At 43.5% G+C, this 20,989-nt stretch overlaps 1 protein-coding gene across 5 annotated transcripts in view; it reads left to right on the forward strand.

The window, feature by feature from the left end:
- The window catches only part of LOC147019888 (6-phosphofructo-2-kinase/fructose-2,6-bisphosphatase 4-like), a 167,343-nt gene that overhangs the window by 104,276 nt on the left and 42,078 nt on the right, over nt 1–20,989 (forward strand). For 4 of the 5 annotated variants that reach the window (XM_085894702.1, XM_085894703.1, XM_085894704.1 and 1 more), the window contains exons 10-12: nt 10,504–10,608; nt 12,249–12,378; nt 19,712–19,774. In XM_085894702.1, coding sequence (XP_085750828.1) covers nt 10,504–10,608; nt 12,249–12,378; nt 19,712–19,774 — 298 coding nt within the window. Of the gene's footprint in view, nt 1–10,503; nt 10,609–12,248; nt 12,379–18,032; nt 18,230–19,711; nt 19,775–20,989 lie in introns of those variants that run through there. The other variant, XR_015061564.1, reaches the window with a different exon arrangement.

Raw genomic sequence — 20,989 nt, forward strand, 5'->3', positions numbered from 1 at the left:
CAGACAAGCAAGATGAATGGCTGGGGTATTTAAAAATTGATACACTGTCTCACACAGCACTTGTACGGTCAGCTTCCCTCTAAGGTTTTAGGGGACATCGGCAAAACGCACCATATAGATATACAGTTTGTGTCATTGTTTGTTTGGACCACTTTTATTCCACCATCTCATGCCACTTTCGAGTTCACTGGTGTCTCCTGGTTAAGGTTCGGCTCCCCTCTCTGACCACTCTTGATTCTTTTGAGGTGGTTAAAATCCTTCCTTTTGCTTATAACAAGTGCTCCTCTTCCCCATCCCAATTTAGTTCACTCGTTGTTCTTGTTTTTTTTGGCAACCATTCCCTCTTGATACCACATTCACAACAATAAGTAACACTATTCATTTGGGATCTATATGGTTGTTCATCAAGCTGGTGTTTATGAAAATATGGAGATTACATGAATGTGAAGTGCAATTGTTGGTTTATGGAATGTATAAAGCGGGTTTGTGTGGTTTTTGTTTTTTTTTTGGTTTGTTTTCTATGTTTGTTTATTTATTTATTTCGCTTACTTTCTGTTGGTTGTCTTGTATTATCTGGAGATTGCCATGTCGTGTACAAAATTGTATTCTCTCGTTGGTTTGACCTCTTTTCGCGGGTATCATCATGTGGAACGGAGCCCTCCCAGGGCCCAGAATATCCCCCTTCTTTTTACGAGGATCTCGTTTTGAAGACCAAGTTGTGATGTTTTGACGTTTTGGCAAATCTGGTAGATCATTGGCTCACTGCCGTTTCGATTTATGGTGCAGAATTTTCTACTTGCACGTGTTCTTGGAAATGTTTTGCATGGTGCATTTGGGATAGTTTATCTGGCTTGTTTTATTCACGTCATGCACATGTTGCATTCTTAATGCGACTTACCTTGTTTAGGATTCCATAAAAACATTGTTGCGTTGGAGGGGGTAGGAATTAGATTTTCATGTATTCGCATACGTTGGAACATTTATTTCGTTACCAGGAACCCGTTGGGGTGAAGATGTCCTGTTATTACGCATACCATTAGAGGGGCAGAGTTCACATAGTCATTGGGATTTTGTCCTCTTCGTTTTTATCCTCTGGGAACCAGACAAGGCAACCAGGCAAGCTAAGGATGGTGGATACCGGAGGGGATTTTTGATGGATTTGTATCCCATGTGTGGCTTTGAAAACCTCCCCGCAGTCCGCAATTTTTCAAAAGACACCATGACGCCAGTCGACCCACGTTATGGCACCACGGCGCCAACTGGGTGCCGCATGAGTACCAAAGCTGGTCTGGGAGGAGGGGCGTTTGAGCTCTGTCGATGTGGCCGTGAGGAAGGTAATAAATGGGGCCACTCATGTGGTCGGAGATCAGTTTAGTTGGTGTGTTGTGGAAGACAGCAGCTCATTGGAGTTGGAGTCGTTAGTCGGGGAGCTTTTTTTGGCCTTCACTTTCTGCACTCTTTGTTTTGGCACTGTTGGATGCTTTGCCCCTGTTGGATGTATTGCCTCTCTTGGATGTCATGGCTGAGAGCTAGTCTGTGCTGCTCGCTGGTCTGTTCCTTGGCCTGGAGACCTGCTCATTGTGGAGTGGCATTGATCCCTGGTATCCTTTAAAAGAAATTGTATCTCTTTCCTTCCCCACCCCCCTCCCCCATTGTGAATGAATGATTGTGTGCTTGTGGCACCACAGGTCCTCATTAGCTCCCATCTAAGATGGCCGACTGGCGGCCGTTTTGTTACTTAAATGTGACCCCAACCATTTCTCAGGCATGCATAGTCCGTTTTTATTCAAATTTGGTACAAGCACAGCACATAATGGCATATACGTGCACCTCACTTTATTGTGCAATCTGATCAAAGATGGCCGAATGGTAAATTGGTGGCCATTTCAGATATAAAACCTCCACCACATAATGCCTGATCCATGAGAACATATTGGACCCAATCCATTTTTTTTAAATATCATGCTATACAGTACTGTATCGTTTTTGGCCCGATCTCTCAATGGTGAAGAATCACTTTAAAAACTAGAGGGGAAGCACTCGGTAGAGTGCAAAACCTCCGCCGCCAATACTGCGAGGTCACTCAAGTGAACCTGATATCCTATTCATTCAATTTGACGTCAACAGTGGTCACAGAGTTATAGTTTGCAACTTTCCCTTTTACTTTTAACTTTTACATACTCAATTCATTCGTCATAACTAGATTCCTTGAGACAGAAATTGATTTTACGTGGGTATATCCACCTGAAGTTACAAAATCAGCCGCAATTATAATTTTGGCATGTTTTTTGTTGGAAATCACTTATAACAAACATGTAGAAATGCAAAAAATAAAATCGAAATTTTTTTGAAACAAAGGTTGCAAATTTTTTTTTCTCTAACAATTTTTTTTTTGGGGGGGGGGGGTTGGAAATCACTTAAAACATGTAGAAATGCAAAAACAAAAATTCAATTTTTTTTTTCAAATTGGCCGCCATAGCGGCCATATTGGATTTTGGACCAAGTCCAAAATCTAATGGCATGATCCTTGGACCATACCTAATCCGCCCACCAAGTTTCGTCGAAATCCGTCGAGGAGTTTTTCTGTAATACTGTTCACAAACAAACAAACAAACAGGGGTGAAAACAGTAACCTCCGTCCATCTTCGATGGCGGAGGTTAATTAAAGAATTCTCGTATCCAGATCCGGATTTGATTTTCACCAAAATCGAATCAATTTGTCCTTGTCACACACCCAACCTCTCCACCAAGTTTCGTCCGAATCTGTCCAGAACTTTTTGAGATATCGTGCTGCATATCATATTTAGCCCAATCTATCAATGATGAAGAATTACTTAAAAAATTCTCGTAGTCGAATCCGGATCCGAATCTTCACCAAAATCTACACACCGTTCGTCCAAAATCCAAAATCTCAGTTCGTCCATGTTACACACCGAACCTGTCCACAAAATTTAATCCGTATCCGTCCATAACTTTTTGAGATATGCTTTATACAGACAAACAAACAGCCAGAAAGGGGTGCAAACATAACCTCCACCTTCGGTGGCGGAGGTAATAACCCGGCATCAAACACGTCCTCAAACATTTGTCGGACATTCATTTACCGTTCTTGTTCATACTTGGCTACAGATAATGAATGCCGGCTTACATATGCACCTTATCTTATTTTGAGGTCAGATCCAATATGGACGACTGATGACCATTTTGTTACTTAATCATGTCCCCGACCATTTCTCAGACGTACATGGTCCGATTTTGTTCAAACTTGGCTCAAGCACAATACACAATGGAATACACTAGCACCTAACTTTATTTTGTGATCTGATCAAAGATGGCCGACTGGGAGATTGGCGGTCATTTTATTTGTAATAAATATGGGCTAATCCATATTAGCATATTTTGTTATGATACAGAATTGCTGTCTTTGATAATCTATGAGACAGACAGCGTTCTTTAACGCTGAACAGCAAAATTACTAATACAACGGCAGCTATGACATTTTGTCTTTTTTTTTCATTGTTTTATTAAGTACTTCCGTTTTACTGTGAATTTATTTGTTTCCCTTTTTTCATTGTTACGGTCTGCCTTTCGTCTTTGGATTTTCCGGTTTCATGGTCTTGTGGTCTTTGTTATTCCACAAGTACACGTGTAGTGTGGTGGCCCGCCGTTACCATTCTCGTGTGACACGCGTGAAACCACTTGGCATTTGATAAATCCCTGGCCAATGGTAAAATTTGTAATGCTTGCTTTAAGAGACTGGTAGGATTAGCACTTCCGACCAGGGTACTGGGGAAAACGATGCAACCACTCAACGTGATCCCTTTAATTTTGGTCATTCGCAAAGCAATAGCTTTTGTGAAAAGGGTCTGTGTTAGCAGTCCTGTTGATGCAACAATATATTCTGCACTTGTTCAGTGTTTGTGGTCTGCTCATCTTCATCGCACCTCAGTTTGCAAAAAATAAAAATAAAAAATTCATTGAAACCTAAAGTTCAACCCTTGAAGGACCAAGGGACATGTATGTCCCGAAACTTAAAAGGGATGTATCTCTGACATTTTCCCTGCAATTTTAGAATACTTTATGTTTATACATTGACAAACATTGTTACTAACATTGGGAAAGAGCTTTTGTTGCTTCAATCATTTTTCTTCTTTTTTTTTGTTGTTGATGAGAAAAACATATTTTTTTTGTCATGCATACTCTTGAATTTCAATTCATATTTATGATTATTAAAACCAATCCAATAAAAATATTGGACTTGGATCTGAAAATTGCTTTCAAGAAGCTTGTAGTCCTCAAAGGGTTAAGGAGGACAATCAGGAAAATAAATTGACTTGTCATGACATTCTTCATTAACATGAATGCATCTCTCTTCCTCTCTGTCTCCCTCTCTGTCTACTTCTCTCTCCACCTCTCTCTCTCTCTCTCTCTCTCTCTCTCTCTCTCTCTCTCTCTCTCTCTCTCTCTCTCTCTCTCTCTCTCTCTCTCTCTCTCTCTCTCTCTCTCTCTCTCTCTCTCTCTCTCTCCCTCTCTCTCTCCCTCTCTCTCTCTCTCTCTCTCTCTCTCTCTCTCTCTCTCTCTCTCTCTCTCTCTCTCTCTCTCTCTCTCTCTCTCTCTCTCTCTCTCTCTCTCTCTCTCTCTCTCTCTCTCTCTCTCTCTCTCTCTCTCTCTCTCTCTCTCTCGACACCTCTCTCTTTCTCTTCACCTCTCTCTCTCTCTCGACACCTCTCTCTCTCTCGACACCTCTCTCTCTCTCTCTCTCTCTCTCTCTCTCGACACCTCTCTCTCTCTCTCGACACCTCTCTCTCTCTCGGCACCTCTCTCTCTCTCGACACCTCTCTCTCTCTCGACACCTCTCTCTCTCTCCACACCTCTCTCTCTCTCGACACCTCTCTCTCTCTCCACACCTCTCTCTCTCTCTCTCTCTCTCTCTCTCTCTCTCGACACCTCTCTCTCTCTCTCGACACCTCTCTCTCTCTCGACACCGCTCTCTCTCTCGACACCTCTCTCTCTCTCGACACCTCTCTCTCTCTCGACACCTCTCTCTCTCTCTCGACACCTCTCTCTCGTCTCTCTCGACACCTCTCTCTCTCTCTCTCTCTCTCTCTCTCTCTCTCTCTCTCTCTCTCTCTCTCTCTCTCTCTCGACACCTCTCTCTCTCTCTCGACACCTCTCTCTCTCTCTCTCTCTCTCTCTCTCTCTCTCTCTCTCTCTCTCTCTCTCTCTCTCTCTCTCTCCCGACACCTCTCTCTCTCTCTCTCTCTCTCTCTCTCTCTCTCTCTCCCGACACCTCTCTCTCTCTCTCTCTCTCTCTCTCTCGACACCTCTCTCTCTCTCTCTCTCTCTCTCTCTCTCTCTCTCTCTCTCTCTCTCTCTCTCTCTCTCTCTCTCTCTCTCTCTCTCTCTCTCTCTCTCTCCCGACACCTCTCTCTCTCTCTCTCTCTCTCTCTCTCTCTCTCTCTCTCTCTCCCGACACCTCTCTCTCTCTCTCTCTCTCTCTCTCTCTCTCTCTCTCTCTCTCTCTCTCTCTCTCTCTCTCTCTCTCTCTCTCTCTCTCTCTCTCTCTCTCTCTCTCTCTCTCTCTCTCTCTCTCTCTCTCTCTCCCGACACCTCTCTCTCTCTCTCTCTCTCTCTCTCTCTCTCTCTCTCTCTCCCGACACCTCTCTCTCTCTCTCTCTCTCTCTCTCTCTCTCTCTCTCTCTCTCTCTCTCTCTCTCTCCCGACACCTCTCTCTCTCTCTCTCTCTCTCTCTCTCCCGACACCTCTCTCTCTCTCTCTCTCTCCCGACACCTCTCTCTCTCTCTCTCTCTCTCTCTCTCTCTCTCTCTCTCTCTCCCGACACCTCTCTCTCTCTCTCTCTCTCTCTCTCTCTCTCTCTCTCCCGACACCTCTCTCTCTCTCTCTCTCTCTCTCTCTCTCTCTCTCTCTCTCTCTCTCTCTCTCTCTCTCTCTCTCTCTCTCTCTCTCTCTCTCTCTCTCCCGACACCTCTCTCTCTCTCTCTCTCTCTCTCTCTCTCTCTCTCTCTCTCTCTCTCTCTCTCTCTCTCTCTCTCTCTCTCTCTCTCTCTCTCTCTCTCTCTCTCTTTCTCTCTCTCTCTCCCGAACCATCTCTCTCTCTCTCTCTCTCTCTCTCTCTCTCCCGACACCTCTCCCTCTCTCTCTCTCTCTCTCTCTCTCTCTCTCTCTCCCGACACCTCTCTCTCTCTCTCTCTCTCTCTCTCTCTCTCTCTCTCTCTCTCTCTCTCTCTCTCTCTCTCTCTCTCTCTCTCTCTCTCTCCCGACACCTCTCTCTCTCTCTCTCTCTCTCTCTCTCTCTCTCTCTCTCTCTCTCTCTCTCTCTCTCTCTCTCTCTCTCTCTCTCTCTCTCTCTCTCTCTCTCTCTCTCTCTCTCTCTCTCTCTCTCTCTCTCTCTCTCTCTCTCTCTCTCTCTCTCTCTCTCTCTCTCTCTCCCGACACCTCTCTCTCTCTCTCTCTCTCTCTCTCTCTCTCTCTCTCTCTCTCTCTCTCTCTCTCTCTCTCTCTCTCTCTCTCTCTCTCTCTCTCTCTCTCTCTCTCTCTCTCTCTCCCGACACCTCTCTCTCTCTCTCTCTCTCTCTCTCTCTCTCTCTCTCTCTCTCTCTCTCTCTCTCTCTCTCCCGACCCCTCTCTCTCTCTCTCTCTCTCTCTCTCTCTCTCTCTCTCTCTCTCTCTCTCTCTCTCTCTCTCTCTCTCTCTCTCTCTCTCTCTCTCTCTCCCGACACCTCTCTCTCTCTCTCTCTCTCTCTCTCTCTCTCTCTCTCTCTCTCTCTCTCTCTCTCTCTCTCTCTCTCTCTCTCTCTCTCTCTCTCTCTCTCTCTCTCTCTCTCTCCCGACACCTCTCTCTCTCTCTCTCTCTCTCTCTCTCTCTCTCTCTCTCTCTCTCTCTCTCTCTCTCTCTCTCTCTCTCTCTCTCTCTCTCTCTCTCTCTCTCTCTCTCTCTCTCTCTCTCTCTCTCTCTCTCTCTCTCTCTCTCTCTCTCTCTCTCTCTCTCTCTCTCTCTCTCTCTCTCTCTCTCTCTCTCTCTCTCTCTCTCTCTCCCGACACCTCTCTCTCTCTCTCTCTCTCTCTCTCTCTCTCTCTCTCTCTCTCTCTCTCTCTCTCTCTCTCTCTCTCTCTCTCTCTCTCTCTCTCTCTCTCTCTCTCTCTCTCTCTCTCTCTCTCTCTCTCTCTCTCTCTCTCTCTCTCTCTCTCTCTCTCTCTCTCTCTCTCTCTCTCTCTCTCTCTCTCTCTCTCTCTCTCCCGACACCTCTCTCTCTCTCTCTCTCTCTCTCTCTCTCTCTCTCTCTCTCTCTCTCTCTCTCTCTCTCTCTCTCTCTCTCTCTCTCTCTCTCTCTCTCTCTCTCTCTCTCTCTCTCTCTCTCTCTCTCTCTCTCTCTCTCTCTCTCTCTCTCTCTCTCTCTCTCTCTCTCTCTCTCTCTCTCTCTCTCTCTCTCTCTCTCTCTCTCTCTCTCTCTCCCGACACCTCTCTCTCTCTCTCTCTCTCTCTCTCTCTCTCTCTCTCTCTCTCTCCCGACACCTCTCTCTCTCTCTCTCTCTCTCTCTCTCTCTCTCTCTCTCTCTCTCTCTCTCTCTCTCTCTCTCTCTCTCTCTCTCTCTCTCTCTCTCTCTCTCTCTCTCTCTCTCTCTCTCTCTCTCTCTCTCTCTCTCTCTCTCTCTCTCTCTCTCTCTCTCTCTCTCTCTCTCTCTCTCTCTCTCTCTCTCTCTCTCTCTCTCTCTCTCTCTCTCTCTCTCTCTCTCTCTCTCTCTCTCTCTCTCTCTCTCTCTCTCTCTCTCTCTCTCTCTCTCTCTCTCTCTCTCTCTCCCGACACCTCTCTCTCTCTCTCTCTCTCTCTCTCTCTCTCTCTCTCTCTCTCTCTCTCTCTCTCTCTCTCTCTCTCTCTCTCTCTCTCTCTCTCTCTCCCGACACCTCTCTCTCTCTCTCTCCCGACACCTCTCTCTCTCTCTCTCTCTCTCTCTCTCTCTCTCTCTCTCTCTCTCTCTCTCTCTCTCTCTCTCTCTCTCTCTCTCTCTCTCTCTCTCTCTCTCTCTCTCTCTCTCTCTCTCTCTCTCTCTCTCTCTCTCTCTCTCTCTCTCTCTCTCTCTCTCTCTCTCCCGACACCTCTCTCTCTCTCTCTCTCTCTCTCTCTCTCTCTCTCTCTCTCTCTCTCTCTCTCTCTCTCTCTCTCTCTCTCTCTCTCTCTCTCTCTCTCTCTCTCTCTCTCTCTCTCTCTCTCTCTCTCTCTCTCTCTCCCGACACCTCTCTCTCTCTCTCTCTCTCTCTCTCTCTCTCTCTCTCTCTCTCTCTCTCTCTCTCTCTCTCTCTCTCTCTCTCTCTCTCCGACACCTCTCTCTCTCTCTCTCTCTCTCTCTCTCTCTCTCTCTCTCTCTCTCTCTCTCTCTCTCTCTCTCTCTCTCTCTCTCTCTCTCTCTCTCTCTCTCTCTCTCTCTCTCTCTCTCTCTCTCTCTCTCTCTCTCTCTCTCTCTCTCTCTCTCTCTCTCTCTCTCTCTCTCTCTCTCTCTCTCTCTCCCGACACCTCTCTCTCTCTCTCTCTCTCTCTCTCTCTCTCTCTCTCTCTCTCTCTCTCTCTCTCTCTCTCTCTCTCTCTCTCTCTCTCTCTCTCTCTCTCTCTCTCTCTCTCTCCCGACACCTCTCTCTCTCTCTCTCTCTCTCTCTCTCTCTCTCTCTCTCTCTCTCTCTCTCTCTCTCTCTCTCTCTCTCTCTCTCTCTCTCTCTCTCTCTCTCTCTCTCTCTCTCTCTCTCTCTCTCTCTCTCTCTCTCTCTCTCTCTCTCTCTCTCTCTCTCTCTCTCTCTCTCTCTCTCTCTCTCTCTCTCTCTCTCTCTCCCGACACCTCTCTCTCTCTCTCTCTCTCTCTCTCTCTCTCTCTCTCTCTCTCTCTCTCTCTCTCTCTCTCTCTCTCTCTCTCTCTCTCTCTCTCTCTCTCTCTCTCTCTCTCTCTCTCTCTCTCTCTCTCTCTCCGACACCTCTCTCTCTCTCTCTCTCTCTCTCTCTCTCTCTCTCTCTCTCTCTCTCTCTCTCTCTCTCTCTCTCTCTCTCTCTCTCTCTCTCTCTCTCTCTCTCTCTCTCCCGACACCTCTCTCTCTCTCTCTCTCTCTCTCTCTCTCTCTCTCTCTCTCCCGACACCTCTCTCTCTCTCTCTCTCCCGTCCCCTCTCTCTCTCTCTCTCTCTCTCTCTCTCTCTCTCTCTCTCTCTCTCTCTCTCTCTCTCTCTCTCTCTCTCTCTCTCTCTCTCTCTCTCTCTCTCTCTCTCTCTCCCGACACCTCTCTCTCTCTCTCTCTCTCTCTCTCTCTCTCTCTCTCTCTCTCTCTCTCTCTCTCTCTCTCTCTCTCTCTCTCTCTCTCTCTCTCTCTCTCTCTCTCTCTCTCTCTCTCTCTCTCTCTCTCTCTCTCTCTCTCTCTCTCTCTCTCTCTCTCTCTCTCTCTCTCTCTCTCTCTCTCTCTCTCTCTCTCTCCCGACACCTCTCTCTCTCTCTCTCTCTCTCTCTCTCTCTCTCTCTCTCTCTCTCTCTCTCTCTCTCTCTCTCTCTCTCTCTCTCTCTCTCTCTCTCTCTCTCTCTCTCTCTCTCTCTCTCTCTCTCTCTCTCTCTCTCTCTCTCTCTCTCTCTCTCTCTCTCTCTCTCTCTCTCTCTCTCTCTCTCTCTCTCTCTCTCTCTCTCTCTCTCTCTCTCTCTCTCTCTCTCTCTCTCTCTCTCTCCCGACACCTCTCTCTCTCTCTCTCTCTCTCTCTCTCTCTCTCTCTCTCTCTCTCTCTCTCTCTCTCTCTCTCTCTCTCTCTCTCTCTCGCCTCTCTCTCTCTCTCTCTCTCTCTCTCTCTCTCTCTCTCTCTCTCTCTCTCTCTCTCTCTCTCTCTCTCTCTCTCTCTCTCTCTCTCTCTCTCTCTCTCTCTCTCTCTCTCTCTCTCTCTCTCTCTCTCTCTCTCTCTCTCTCTCTCTCTCTCTCTCTCTCTCTCTCTCTCTCTCTCTCTCTCTCTCTCTCTCTCTCTCTCTCTCTCTCTCTCTCTCTCTCTCTCTCTCTCTCTCTCTCTCTCTCTCTCTCTCTCTCTCTCTCTCTCTCTCTCTCCCGACACCTCTCTCTCTCTCTCTCCCGACACCTCTCTCTCTCTCTCTCCCGACACCCCTCTCTCTCTCTCTCCCGACACCTCTCTCTCTCTCTCTCTCTCTCTCTCTCTCTCTCTCTCTCTCTCTCTCTCTCTCTCTCTCTCTCTCTCTCTCTCTCTCTCTCTCTCTCTCTCTCCCGACACCTCTCTCTCTCTCTCTCCCGACACCTCTCTCTCTCTCTCTCTCCCGACACCTCTCTCTCTCTCTCTCTCTCTCTCTCTCTCTCTCTCCCGACACCTCTCTCTCTCTCTCTCTCACCCGACACCTCTCTCTCCTTGTTGGTACATAATTAATATATTTTCCCAACTGCATAACTAATGCTTAACATTGCCTTGTACTTGTACATTTGGTTTTTGGAGAGACATGACAAATATGTGCGAACCTGACAGGGTGTGTGTGAGGAGATGACATATGAGGAGATACAAGAGAAGTACCCAACCGAATTTGCCCTTCGTGACCAAAACAAGTACCATTATCGATACCAGAAAGGAGAGGTATGTGCCTCGGCATGGAAATGTTTAAGGCAACAGCATTAATGCAATCACACTGCTGTTGTCAACCTTAAGTTTTACGGCATAAAAGTCGAGCATACGATGAATACAACTTTTTAATGATACAGTATAAATGTTCCAAAAGCATATTTACACCATGAACATATTGTGACACCTCGACATTTTTGAAGACTGATGTTTTGAATACTCTCTCTCTCTCTCTCTCTCTCTCTCTCTCTCTCTCTCTCTCTCTCTCTCACTCACTCACTCACTCACTCACTCACTCACTCACTCACTCACTCACTCACTCACTCACTCACTCACTCACTCACTCACTCACTCACTCACTCACTCACTCACTCACTCACTCACTCACTCACTCACTCACTCACTCACTCGTGGCCTCGTTTCACAAAGGTAGATGGGGGATCGATCACCTGTCTTCATGCCGCGGGCTGGTTTGAGGGGACTGTCCAGGGATAAACCACCACAACCACAACAACAACTTCCTTCAAATGTCGACTAAAAAAAATAAAAAAGACTGATACTTGGGACTTTGAAGGGCTTTGTTCAACCTTCTGATAACCGTGTTAAGAGATATAATCGACTTTCACGAACTCTGCAGCCATTAATGTTAGAATCCTTCTTGGCAGGAAGATGCTTCCTATTGGCAACCATCCATTTGAATCTCACACAGAATGAAAGATTTGTTCCCAAGGATGATGTGGCCATTGAATTTGATGGCATGGATATGCATGTGGATATTGTTTTTTTTTTTTTTCTATACCACTTCAATGCCTTTTTGGAGTTTTTTTTAAATCATTATTTTGCTTTGAAATGTAGCAAGAGAGGTGTGGAGAAAGGGTGGAGGCAGCATAATTTAATAAAACTACAGTAGAATCATTTGAAAGAAGTATTTGAGATGAAGTTTGACAATCCTTGCAATAGAAAAACTGCATCAATTAGTTTAATCATGCATTTATTAATTTGCCATTTTCATAAAATTAGTCTGAAAAACTTCCTTTTAGTGGGATTCTATGGTACTTGTTATATCTGGTTAAAAATTTTCAGTCTCCTCTTGTGCAAGAATGTATGAAATTTTACTGACATTTCAGGATAGCCTAGCGGTATGCACACTCGTCTGAGCTGTCTCGCCTGAGTTGGAATCTCGATTTAATTATAAACTGTCATCCTGATGTTTTGCAGGTATAACAAAGCCTCAATGTATGTGCCATCCTTTGGATTGACGTTAAACTGGGGATCCCGTCTGCCAGCATTAGTTTGTGAATGTTAAAAAAATCCCATGGTGTCCTTTGTGAAAAGTAGGCGAGCTGTCGCCCGCACATGGAAACGAATTCCAAATTCATGCTCTAACCTACATGGGGCATTGCATCAGTGGCACAGCTGCGTTCCCCAGCAAATGATGCTGCCCTGCATCCTTGTGCTGCATACTAACAAATATGAAGACTGACATTCCAACAGGCAAACACTGGTGTATTTCTCATGCACGACAAGCACGCACATTCTTCCCTGAAGAAAATGAAAACTGGACAGGGATATTCGCCAAAAATTTTCACATTTGCTGCATATATATATATATACTGTAGCTGAACAGGTAATTATAACTTGAACATGCCCTTCAGTCATACCAGGACCTGGTAAACAGGTTGGAGCCAGTCATCATGGAACTGGAGCGACAAGAGAACGTGCTGGTGATCTGTCACCAAGCTGTTATGCGCTGCCTCCTGGCATACCTACTCGATAAGCCATCAGGTAAATTCGCACAAAGCTATGAGGAGTGGTTACAAAAAATAAAGTTCACACAACAATATACTTAAACTAAGGCCTGGCTGCTTGAGCATTCAGAAGAATTGGATTTATCTGGTATAGACAGTTTGAAGGATTATTAGAGCAAGTCCATTATGATTATGTTGAAAGTGAACATTTGGTATTGCTACTTCATCATGAGTATCTCAATCTCCAAATTTTTCTGACCATCTTGGTGGTATGATTCACTGAATGTTCTAAACGTTTGTGCTGGTGTTCTGCCAATATGTGACTTCAAAATGACGTATGAATGCTAACAAGACCTTTTGTGCATGCGCTGTGTGCGCATTTTCAGTGACTGTTCCGCTCAAGGGGCACTTTCAACCTGCTACTGCAAGCACAAATCTGTAATTCAAATAGTTTTTTAAAAATAATTTTCAGCATTTAGATGAAAGAGTGGCAATTTCAAAATGGTTACCGATAATTGTTCTTTCCTGAATACAAATTGGACTCACGGAAATATAGGAAATAAGAGAAATATCTGTGGATGGGAGGTGTTGGGTTCGTACCATTTTCTGTTCAAACAAGTGAGTGGAGGCAGTGGATATAACGCACGCACATACGGATGCTTCTCCTTTTCGCAATGGATCCACTTGCATAATTTCCCTTATGTATTACCAAACAAAATTGTATTTATAACAACCATCACAGCCCATACTGGCCCCACTCCCATCCCCACCATCCATCCATTGTGACCATACTTTGTACAGTGTGTCGGTGCTGCCAAAGCAATCTCCAGGGCTGGGCTGTTGGGCACAATTCTGGATGGGTCGCTACTCCGACGCAGGATACTCTAACGGCTCGATCATCCCGGCAAGCTCGTACTCATTTTGCTAACCTCGGAAGAATGACAGGCTGAGTTGACCCCACCTGGTATTACTTCAACGACCGAGCAGGATTAGAACTCAGGACCTTAAGATCCCAAGCTTGCCGTCCTAACCATCAAGTCGACACCAGGTATACCATCCCCACCCAGACATGATTAATCTTGTATGCAGTGGTGCCGACTGTGGTGTCTATCCGTGCATTCGTCTGTCTCTCGTTTATAGTGGCCGTTTCCCATGCTGCATTTGAAAAGTTCTCCAAATATTTTGTTGTGCAGAGGCACACCCCTTTCTCTCAGGTACTTTTCCAAATATTTTTTGCTTATGTTGGAAGCTTTGTGAGCCATTTTAGGTAATAATCCTTATCTGACATGCACGTTCCTGCCCTGATGACCATTGTTGCTAGGGGTTTCTACACATGTGCGCCGAGCATTCTGGGATGGACTAAGTTTGTGTCATTTTAAAAGTCGCGTATTGGTGGATTTCAGATGAGTTCCTTTCAGAATCATTGATTTGGACTTATGCAAATTGCTTAATTAATAAAATGTGGAATCCCTAGGATACCATCTGATATTTAAAAGGCTGTGGCACCCATTTGAGAACATTCAACAAATACATTAAGCCATTTTATGGAAGAGCAGTGGCATTGAGTGATTTTGAACCCAGATCAAAAAAAGAAAAAATTCTGGTTGCCAGAGCATGCCGATGAAGTTGAAATTTAAATCATGTATTCCCATCGCATCATAAATCATTCTTGTTCCCCATGAGGAGTACTTACCGTGTGCCAAGTTTCAAATTTTTCCTTGGTGCGGTTTCAGAGATAGAGGTCCAAAGTTTTTTTTTTTCCATTTTTCCAATGTGGCTGCCACACGACATGACCTCTGACATCATTATCATTAGAACATTCTACATGAGCCGTCACACCTACAGTGAAAATTTCTTCCCAGTCCGACAAGCGGTTGCGGAGAAAAACATTAAAGTTCTGTACGGACAGACAGATAGACAATCAAACAGACAAACAGACCCAAATGCAATGCCCTCCCTCTCCTCTGGTGAGGGTAATAAATGATTGGAGAGGAACAGAATGGGAAAGAATCGGATGGGTGTACTAATATGTAGAAGAGATCGTGGAAATGCATGGGATGAGCACATGAGGTTGTTATGCGCAATGCATTTGAAAGACTGAAGTGAGGAGAACGAAACGATGGAAACGGGGAGACCATTCCTTAATCGGGAGAATGAGGTGATCAATGAATGCAGCTGGGAAACCTGAACTTGGGAGGGTGAGCAGATTTGGGTTTCTTGAGGAATGCAGGTGACCGAGGGTGGCTTTGATCAGATCAGCATAATCTTTGGTCTGATCACATGTAAACCCAGTTAAGTAATGTGGTGTTGAGCATCTCATCCGAGAGTTTACGAGGAATGTATTAAAATTTGATTGACTTGGGAGCAGGAAGAGTGTAAGAAGTGATGGAGGAGATGAAAGGAAGAAAAAAAAAAAAAAAAAAAGGACAGGACAGGACAGGACAGACCAAATAATTGTGTGATAGAAGATGAGGTGGAGGTTAACAGAAGGAGAGGAATTATGCAGCGCATGGGAAAAGGAAGAAGAGCAGGTTTTCCTTTATTTATTGTTTTTTTTTTTTTAATGGACACCGCTCCTTCCCAATACCATATCCTGACGATTCATGACATCATCGCCGGACGTCCACCGCTCTTTCCCAACACCATATCTTGACGATGCATGACATCATCGCCTGACGTACACCGCTCTTTCCCAATACCATATCCTGACGATGCATGACATCATCACCGGACGTCCACTGCTCTTTCCCAATACCATATCCTGACGATGCATGACATCATCACCGGACGTCCACTGCTCTTTCCCAATACCATATCCTGACGATGCATGACATCATCGCTGGACGTACACCGCTCTTTCCCAATACCATATCCTGACGATGCATGACATCATCGCCTGATGTACACCGCTCTTTCCCAATACCATATCCTAAAGACGCATGACATCATCACCGGACGCACACCGCTCCTTTCCAACACCATATCCTAAAGATGCATGACATCATTGCCGGATGAACACCGCTCCTTCCCAATAATCCTAAAGATGCATGACATCATCGCCGGACACCAAAGGAAGGGAATACTGTGCTCAGTTTTCACTCCTTTTGTTTTCTTGTTATTTGCAAAATCAAAGATTTTTCAGTCAGTCAATTTAGTTATTCTCTGTCTGTTTATCTTTTTGTCACCTGCAGGTCACAATTTTAAACCGATCTTCACGAAACTTCACCACATGGTTGAGTTTGTCAGGTCCCTGAATTCAAGTGCCGATAATTATTTTTGAGATTAATACAGGCCAGAAGACCAATTTGAGCCAAATTTCCTCAAATCCTCAATTTTCATCCTATTGACTTGAAATTTGAAAATCAATTGCATATCAGGTCTTGGAATTCAACCACCTATTAATTTTGAGGTCTCCATTAGCCAATAGGTCAACACAGACCAAAAGGTCAACATCGGCCAACTTTCTAAAATCCTCAATTTTAATCCGATTAACTTGAAATTTTAAGAGCATTCGTCTATCAGGTCACTGAATTCAACCACCTATTAATACTGAGGTAAACATAGGCCAAAAGGTCAAAATAGGCCAAAGGCCAATTTCGGCCAAATTTTCTAAAATCCTCAATTTTCATCTGATTGACTTGAAATTTGAAAAGGATTTACATCTCAGGTCACTGAATTCAACCACCTATTATTTTTGATGTCACTGTTGGCCAAAAGGTCAACATAGACCAAAAGGTCAACTAAGGTAATATTTCAAAAATGCTCATTTTTCATCCTATTGATTTGAAATTTGAAGAGAATTTGCATATCAGGTCACTGAATTCAACCACCAATTTTATTTTTGAGGTCAACATAGGCCAAAAGGTCAACATAGGCCGAATTTCCAAAATTGTCAATTTTCATCCGATTCACTTGAAATTTGAAGACGAGTTGCATATTTGGTCATTGACTTCAACCACCAATTATTTTTTTAGGTCAAATTTGTTTTCTGGATTTTGCAAGTGCTCTGCATGATGTCGTTGTATTTTCTTGTTTGTTTGTTGGAGCGATATCTCAGCCATCCTTTGAGCTTTGGAAGCTGAAATTTGATGACAAAAGTGAAGATGTACTTTGGCAAAAACAATATATTGTTTGTTATTTGATGAATCAATTAATTGAATAATTCCTTAATTATTATCGATTTATTAATTCCTTATTTATTTTATTTCTCATCTGGGCAATATCTCAGACGCCTTTTGAGCTTGGAAACTGATATTTTGACTCGAGAGTGAACAAGTGATTTGGCTAAAAGCGATTTTTGATTTATTGATTTATCGATTAATAATTATTCATTTTTCGATGAATTACTTAATCTTCAAAGTTACAGATTCGGATGAAACGGTGGTGGTTTAGGTATGCTATTAGGCCATTGAATGAGAAATCAATTGTTTTACGACTATTGTTTATTTTAATTATGCAATTAATCACTGAATCGATCAATTATTGCTCACTCCAAATCCATCTCCATATGCTGCATGGCGAGCAAGTATCATTTGTACATGCTTATCTCAGAAGTACATTTATACACACAAACTAAGTATCATTTGTACACATTCACCTTAGAAGTACACCGCTCCCTCCCAATTTCATCTCCACGTGCTGCACGCAGCAAATTCATGCGTTGGAGTCATAAATGTCACGCGTACTTTGAATGTCCTGCGACTTGTCTTTTTCTCTTTATTTGGTAAAGAGAGATGCATGGAACTTATAACCTCCACCATTGAAGGTGAAGGAGATTGTGTTTTCACCCCTCTCTGTCTTTGTTTGTAACTTACGAAATCTAAAGATTTCGTAAGTTTATTGATGACTTCCGTCCTCTGTTTGTTTGTTTGTTTGTTTGTTTGTTTGTGTGTGTGTTTGTGTGTTTGTTTGTTTGTAGGCACGATAACTCGAGAACGGAAGAAGCTACCAATGTCAAATTACACCACGTGATTCAGGAGCGTGATTGCGAGCGCCGATTAGATTTTGGTCAAAATCAGTCAAAGGTCAAGGTCACAGCGAGGTCAAACATAATTCCGTAAAATCATCTGGAGAAATGGAGTATTTTTGCTTTGATCGACGTTATGAGTTCGTTTTAACTTCGATTTTAATTTTGTCTTCGGTTTTTGCGATCGCATAGGACGCTTAAAACTCAGTTGTCGAAATTCTTGTAAAAATCGGATGTTTTGGAGACGTTTTAAGATTGTATAAAAAATATTTCACTCGGCGCGTCACGGGTCGTCACGTGGTGCAGCGCGCTTGAGCAGAGGCGTCGTTGATCACGTAAAGGTTTTCCGTGTGTGCGCTGACATTGTTTTCGATAAAGATGATGTTTAAAAGTCATTTTTTATCCCAATAAAGGTTATCGTCGCATGCCTGACTCGCTAAGCCGTCGGATTATGTAAAGATTGTTAGTGGATGGCCGAATATTACGGTTTTGTGACTTTGATAAAATAATATTAAATAATTGCGTCGATAAATGGAGATTTTTGCTTCGGTCGACGTTACAATTTTTGATGGTTTGGTACAGAATCATCGTAGAAACTTCTGGTTTGCGTCGCTACCTTCTCTAGAGACAGCTTTTATTAGACAAGGTGAGATGTCAAGTTGACGACGATTTCGAAAGTACCAGTCTATGACTGCTTGTTTGTTTGTCTATGTGTTTGTGTGCAGGATATCTCAAAAAGTTGTGGACAGATCCAGATGAAATTTGGTGGGCAAGTTGGGTGTGTATCAAGGACAAACTGATTAGATTTTGGAGAAGATCCGGATCCATGTCCGACGACTAGAATTTTTAAAGTGATTCTTCACCAGTGAGAGATCGTGCCAAAAATGAAAAGCTGCACGATATCTCAAAGTTGTGGACAAAGGTGTGTGACGAGGAAGAATTGATTCAATTTTGGTGAAGATCTGGATATGAGAATTATTTGATTTTTAAAGTTCCTAAATTCCTAAATTTTCATCTGATTGGCTGTTTGAATTCAGTCACCTGAAATGTAAATTCTCTTCAAATTTCAAGTCAATTATTTTTCCAGTCAACATAGACCAAAGGGTTAACATAGGCCAAAGGTCAACAACCAAGCTGGAATTTATAAAATCCTCAATTTTCATCCCATTGATTTTGAGATTTGATGAGAATTTGCATACCAGATCACTGAATTCAATCACCAATTATTTTTGAGGTCAACATAGGCAAAATTTATGGAATTGTCAATTTTCATTCAATTGAGTTGACGTTTGAAGATGAGTTGCGTATTTTGTCATTGAATTCAACCACCAATTATTTTTGAGGTCAAATTTGTTTTATGGATTTTGCAAGTATCGTGCTCTGCACGACATCTTTTTCTTGTTTGTTTGTCCGTCTGTCTTTGTGTGCAGGATATCTCAAAAAGTTGTGGATCGATTCAGATAATTTCGTGGACTGGTTGGGTGTTTGACAAAGACATTTATTGGATTTTGGTGAAGATCTGAATCTGGATCTAATTTTTAAAGTGATTCTTCCCCTTTGAGAGATGCGGCCAAAAACGATATCTAGCATGATATTTCAAAAATGTATTTGGCCCGATTACGTTCTCGTGGATCAGGCATTACGTGGTGGAGGTATGCGCTCCAACGAGTGCCCTTCTAGTTGCAGCGCGGTGACATCGCGCTGTTATACAATTGGCTATTATGTCCTGTGTCTTCTGTCACGTCTTCTGCCACACTTATGGCCGCATACGTCCCTTTGATCTGAGGGCTATAAATATAAATTTGTCCAACGTCACAACTCTTCCCATCATGCATGCTAATTCACCGTGTCTACATTTAAATTTTATAACTGCAAAATTGTTTCATCATTCTTAACCTGGACTTTTATTCTTTGGTGGTATTATTCCCACTCTAAAAATATAAGTAACAGGGGATATTGTAATCTGCTCTGTCTGTTCGTCACACTATCACCTCCTAAACGTTTGTGCAGAAATTCACTGAACTTGGGAGTTATGATCACCTCATGGCAAGAAGGTGCAAAAGCAGTATTATTTTTGGCCCCGCCCCTTTGGGTGTGATTAATTCCAAAAAATGTAATTACAGGGACATTCTAAAAAAAAAATTGGATTTGCCCTCTGATTTATGCCCCAGAGGGTGGGGACTTAGGGTCACAGCAGTCAAAACAGAAGAATTTTTTAAACTCAAAATTTAAGATTGGAGCATTCCTGGTGGAACTATTTGCCATCTTTCAACTTTGCTTTTGGTGGGAAGCGTGGAATTTGTGATGGCGTGACATCGACTTCGCTCGAAGCTTTGTGTTATTCTTCCGTATTGTAATTGTGTCCGCAATTTAATTCTCTCTTCCTGTTGTCCTCTGTTTGCAGACCTCCTTCCTTACCTCAAATGTCCTCTGCACACTGTCATGAAGCTCACTCCTGTTGCTTATGGTGAGTAAGGCATTAGTATCTCTATGCTTTTTGGGAAAAAAAACAGGATGTTGTAATCAGTTCCATCTGTCTGTGTGTCTGTCTGTCCATCACAGTATCCTACGGTGGTGCAGAAATTCACCAAACTTGGAATTTCTCATCACCACATAGCAAGAAGATGTGGGAGCAGTATCATTTTTGGCACCACCCCCGAGGGTGGGGTTGAAAGGACAAATCACAAAAAAATGCAATTACGGGCACATTTTTAATCATTTTCAAATGAAATTTTGTAGACCCAATCATCATTGGGGGATGCATGAAATTTTTAACGGTTCTTTGGATCTGACCCCCAGATCATGCCCCAGGAGCTGAGGATCATCTGGGTAAAAATGGCAAAAAATATATTTTAACTAAAAATTTGATATTGGGTCATTCCTGTTGGAACTTATTGTCATCTTTCAGCTTTGCTTTAAGTTGGAAGCATGAGGATTTGTGATGGCGTGCCATTGACTTCACTCAGTCTGTTATATTTGGGTTATAAAAGATGATAGCCCAGTCATTCAGGTAACAATACACATCCAGCCAATAAATTTGTCATCTGAATAAATGCTCACATGCAAATGAATTAAGGTCTTCACACTTCCAATACTGATGTGTAGTTTTGCTGCAATATCACATGCATTTTTATGTAGCAATTGCCCAAAATAAACTGTTCAGCACAGGTAATTTTGTGAAAGTCAAACACCTGGTTGCATGTCAGAATGTTCTTAATCCATTACTGATTAATGTCCTTTTTAAACCTCATGTGCCACTCGAACAAACTTCTGCTTGAGATACTCATATTGCCAAACTGTACGGATAATTTCATGTACAGATAGTGGACAAAAAAATTTGGAAACAACAATGTAGAGTCACTTGATAAGGTGTTGGGCCACCATGAGTGCCCAGTACGGCCTATATGCGCTGTGGCATAGAGTCCACCAGCGTCTGGAATTCTGCAGGATAGATGCAGCACCATTCTTCCACAAGAAAGTCGATCAACTCGCACCTCTTTGATGGAGGTGGAAAACGCTATCTCAGGTGCCGTTCCATAATTTCCCAAGAATGCTTGATTGGGTTCAGATCTGGTGACTGAAAAGGCTGTGACATATGGATAAACATCAGTGTCATGCTCATCAAACCATTGGGCGACCACACGCACTCTGTGGATGGGGGCGTTGTCATCCTGGAATACAC

The sequence above is a fragment of the Eptatretus burgeri genome, chromosome 9, assembly GCF_056783735.1.
Source record: "Eptatretus burgeri isolate ZD-2024b chromosome 9, Ebu_testis_v1, whole genome shotgun sequence".
NCBI lineage: Eukaryota > Metazoa > Chordata > Myxini > Myxiniformes > Myxinidae > Eptatretus > Eptatretus burgeri.